The 4843-nt window shown below is 34.3% G+C and overlaps 1 protein-coding gene across 1 annotated transcript in view; it reads right to left on the bottom strand.

Annotated features, from left to right (window-relative positions):
* TMPRSS11F (transmembrane serine protease 11F) overlaps positions 1 to 4585 on the bottom strand; it is a 16800-nt gene extending 12215 nt beyond the window's left edge. The window contains 1 exon segment of the mRNA XM_007472242.1: positions 4470 to 4585. Coding sequence (XP_007472304.1) covers positions 4470 to 4585 — 116 coding nt within the window.
* Positions 4586 to 4843: the final 258 nt, after the last annotated feature.

The following is a 4843-nucleotide window of genomic DNA, read 5'->3' as shown; positions in this document are numbered from 1 at the left end:
AAGGTCGTATATGACAAGCCCACAGCCAACATCATCCTCAATGGCGAAAAGCTAGAGGCCCGCTTCCCAAAAAAAAAAAAAAAAAAAAGTAGCCAAACATAAGGGGGAAATATGCTGTGATAAGAGTACACATAAAGAAAGAATTGTCTGTCACTAAAGAAAATTTAAAATATCACAGAAATGTCATAACATATAAAATCCACGTAGAAGTAGTAAAAAGAAAAAGTGACACCAAAAAACAGAGATAAGTGGTTTTTGGGAGTATAGATCTGATGAGATCTTTCAGAATGCAGAGGAAAGTAACCTGAGATGGAACTAGAAATAATGATTGACATGGATAGCAGAAAATGGACATTCAGATAATAAATCATTTGTGTTCCTGAGGAAGAAAAAAAAAGAACAATTGGAACAGAGTCAATCATCAAATTTATAGAGGAAGAACATTTTTCCAGAATGAGAAAAAAATAGTGTACACATTGAAAATGCTCATAATTTCCCAAAGTTTAGTGCCAAATACAACCACATCTAGACCTCTTGGCAAAAAAAAAAAAAAAAAAAAGTTATAGGATAAAGATTTCCTACCTTCAAAAAGGTAACCTATATAAGAATAAAAATCACACCAGCCTTAGACTTCTACTCTATAACAAAAACACTAGAATAAAAGGCAATAATGTATATACAATTATTTGGGAAAGTTTATGGTCCAATAATCCTATAAAATGAGAAAAAGGAAGTAGAAAGAGATTCTGACATGCGAGTTCTCAGAAAATACACCATCTGTATAATTTTCTTGTTTAAAAATAACGTGAATATAGCTGATTCACTTTGTTAAAAAGCAGAAACTAACACACCATTGTAAAGCAGTTATACTTCAATAAAGATGTTAAAAAAAAAGAAACAGAAAAAAGAAAAAAAAATAACTTGAAGATAGAGTTTAGCAAGCAAAAAGATGAATTTAAATCAAGACTCAAGAATGAGAAATAGTAAAAATATAACAAGAGTCTTTAGTGATGGGTAAATAATTGTAATATTGGGATAAAATGGAACATGATATTTTGAAAAAGAGTATTAATAGATTTCCTGGACATTTCACTTCTCTTCATTTAATGAGAGCTATGTATGTGGCAGAAGAAAATATATGTGGTAGAATTTTGTTTATTGAGGATGGTCATAGAATATCGTTATTTTGATATTAAAATAACCTTTATAGTAAAAAGTCAGTATACATGACCAAGAAGGCTGAAAAGTGATTTTTAAAAATTGTAAAATAAGAAACTCTACAATTTTAACATTTTTTATGGTGGATATTTTACTTTAGCTTATATAATCATGTATTAGGGAAATTATATTATTAGGAATTGAGATTTAGTTTGAGATTGCCGTTTATAGAGTGCTGGAAAATGTCATATTTTTCTTTGGAATATAATTGATTAAAAATAAAGGTGGAAAACATACTCTTCATCATTTCTAATTACTTCAGGAAGAAGTTGTCACTATTATGTGTGGAGATTCTATCTCAAAATGTATTTAAAGGATTTTCCTGATGTCTAACAATAAAGAAATTCACTTTAGATGATCTGTTTCTTCAATTCATGGCTGCTAGGAGGGGAAAAGACTCTAGGTCCAAAGGACAAGCCTTATTTTTTGGTATTAAATCAGAAGTAACTACACTTGGAAATAATTGGAAGCAATGAACAGAGCTGGAACACCTAATGCCTGTGAGACGTATACTAGAGTTCAGGGGGAGGAGTAAGAAAATAAAAAGACACAGTCCCTTACCTTGGCACTTACAATCTTATTTGAAACACATTATTTTACTTTCTCTAATTATATGTTGGCATAGAAAAATAGAAATGTCTCTCAGTTTGGTTTCCAACCAGTTGTGAGGTAGTTTTAGTTTCATAACCTTTTGAACTTCATTTTCTTCCACTTTTGGGGGAAAATAAAACGAGAACTTTTCTGAGTTTGTGTTGTGAGGAATCAATGAGGAGATGAATAAGGAATTGTTTTAAATTGGAAATAAACTAGAGAACCTCTTTACAGTTCGTGTCAGTGGCTCTTCCAACAGGGGTCAACCTTCATAAAGATGTCTGTTTCTTTGATACTATAGAAGCTAACCCCCATAACTGACCAGTAAAGACCTCTGGGAGTCAGGATACCTGTACTTTAATTCTTCCCCCAAGGCTTGCTAGTCCCATGTCTGACATCTTACTTGAGTCTAGTTTCCTTAAACTGGTGGAAATAATACCTACCCTTTCATGTTTTTGAAAAGATCCAACATGATAATACATATATGGGGGGAAATTAAAAACCCATAGCAATGCCCACGAGTCTTCAGCTGAAAAGAAACCAGTGAAAATGATAAGCAAAGAAACAAGCAGCAAAGGAATGAAGAACTCAGCTCAGGGCTCATTTAGCCCCCCCCCCCAATAAAAAGTTCTTTATCAGTATAACAACTGACACTAGAGCATTTACATAAGGACTATCTGTGATTCAACAAAGCATAGGAAGGACAAAGTAATTGAAAAAGCACCTCACAGACACAAGGGACAAGAAAAACAGGATATGTTACTCTGATTCAAACTATTTTACTTTACTTCCTTAGTGTGATGTTTTAGTTCTGTTTCCTTCACTCCCTTAAAAAAATATTATAGACCACAAGAATGGAAATGGTGGGTCATTATGATGAGGAAGAGATTGAGGAGATGATGAGGTGGTGGAGAAGGAGGGAAATGTTCCTGAGTGTGTGGTTTTGTGTGTGTTTGTGTATATGACAGAACAAGAACTCAGGGCTGGAGGGGAAGCAAAAATTATATGTTTGAATCTTGAAGCATTTTGTTTTATTTTTGTTGAGTAATATTGAGCTGGCAACTCTAATCAAAAGATTTGAAAAAATTCATTCCATTGGTTATATTTAGATCTGGTTAGAAAAATGGAGGAAAATCAGAATTAGTCTATCAATGGGGCCTAAGAAGTTAAGTTGACAGATAAAATGTCGGATACCTGGTTAAATTTGAAATTCATATAAACAATAAATAATTTTTTTAGTGTAAGTATATTTTATGCCATATTTGACATCCTCCCACATTCCACAGCTGCACAGCCCAGGTTTGAAACCCAGCTGAGCCATTTATTTGCAAGGACAAGCAATAGTTGAAATATACTTATACTAAAAAACTATTTTTTGTTTACTGAAATTCAAATTAAACAGAGTGTGATTGATCTGTGAATATATTTCTCTGGATGTGTATTGTCATGAGTGTGTGTGTGTGTGTGTGTGCTTGTGTGTAGAGAGACAGGGATGAAATATAGATGACTCCAGGTGGAGTAAGTGTAAGAAATATTATTTTAAGTTTCTAAAATAGAATTTATTTTTCTTTGTATTATAATAACATTGGTATATATGTTACACAAAATTTTGAAAATACATAAGAGTATAAAGAAAAAATTTAAATCCACAATCTCATCACCTGGAGGTAATCGCTGTTAAAATTTTGAGTTATGCCTGAATTTTTCTTTCTCTTCACTCCTCATACCTACAAATATAAAATTATAAAATTTAAAGATATACAAATGCTAACATTTATTAAGTACTTAAATATATATGCCAGGCAGCTTACTAAGTGCTTCATGGGAATTAACTCACTAAATTCTCAGTGAAAACCCTATTAGGTAGGTATTATTGTTCCTACCATTTTACAGGTGGGAGAAAAAGGCAAAGAGAAATTAAGCAACTTGTCCATGGTCACCTAGTAAGTTAGAGGCCCCACTAGCATTCAAATCTGAATAGTGCACCACTGGAGTGTGGTTTATATGGTTCCTCCACCACTGTAATTGAAGGAGTAAGCCACATCCACAACCATTCATTCATTTTATAACATTTAATCTACTAAAGATGTCAGTACCACAGACCTATTTTTTTAATTTTAATTTTTATTTGGAATTAGGAATAAGACATTACCCTATAGAAAGACAGTGCTACTGCTTCAACAGAATAAGCCATCAGCAGTTTCTGTGACCAACCAGAAGTTTAAGACGGAGTGAGCTTTTCTATGTGGCTCAGCACATAACTAAGAATTTAATTTTCAGATTAGATATATTTGGGTTTAATCCCTAGCTCTGCTGTTTCCTAGCTATATAACCTTGGGCAGGTGACTTTTCAAACCTTAGTTTTCTATTTTTTTTAACAAGGCTACTAAGAGTCTCTATCCTACTGACAGGTTCATGAGAGTACAACTTGTATAGTCTTACAGGACACTTCCTACCAGAAGGGCTCCCACTTGGTTTAATATTCTACTGTGCCATCTTGAAATTCTTAGTTATTTTAACTGTAAACATGTGCATGAGCAGAGGCAATACACTGGGTATCAGTGAGCACATATGATTGTGATCAAGCAGTAGTGCCCACATCTGTAGGCTCAAGTCCCAAGGCACCACGGGCAGTATAGGTGACAAGCTGTGGGCCTCACTCTCTGGAGCACATGTACATGTCTGAGCGGGCTGCCAGAATGGGACCCTGGTTCAGGTTGGTAGTGACAATTGTGGCAGCAGCAATAGAGGTAGCAGTAGCAGTGGTAGTGGCCATTGCCCAAGAAAGGTCCTCACATGGACGCAGAGATGAGACGGTCGTAGAAGACCAGCTCATCCTTCTGTTCCAGGGCTCTCCCTGCAAAGTCTGCACAAATATTAACTGTCTAGCCTGAGCTTTGTCAGAAGGACTGCAAGCATTCAATCAATAAACTTTCCCAGTAAATTATTACAAAATAAAGTCATACACATGGACCTTGCAATAAAATATATCAGGGAGTTATTAGAATTCTTAAAAAGGTGTAGAGTCTCCAAT

The sequence above is a fragment of the Lipotes vexillifer genome, unplaced genomic scaffold (genome assembly GCF_000442215.2).
Source record: "Lipotes vexillifer unplaced genomic scaffold, Lipotes_vexillifer_v1.1 scaffold1103, whole genome shotgun sequence".
Classification (NCBI taxonomy): domain Eukaryota; kingdom Metazoa; phylum Chordata; class Mammalia; order Artiodactyla; family Lipotidae; genus Lipotes; species Lipotes vexillifer.
This window is presented reverse-complemented; position numbering and strand designations above follow the sequence as displayed.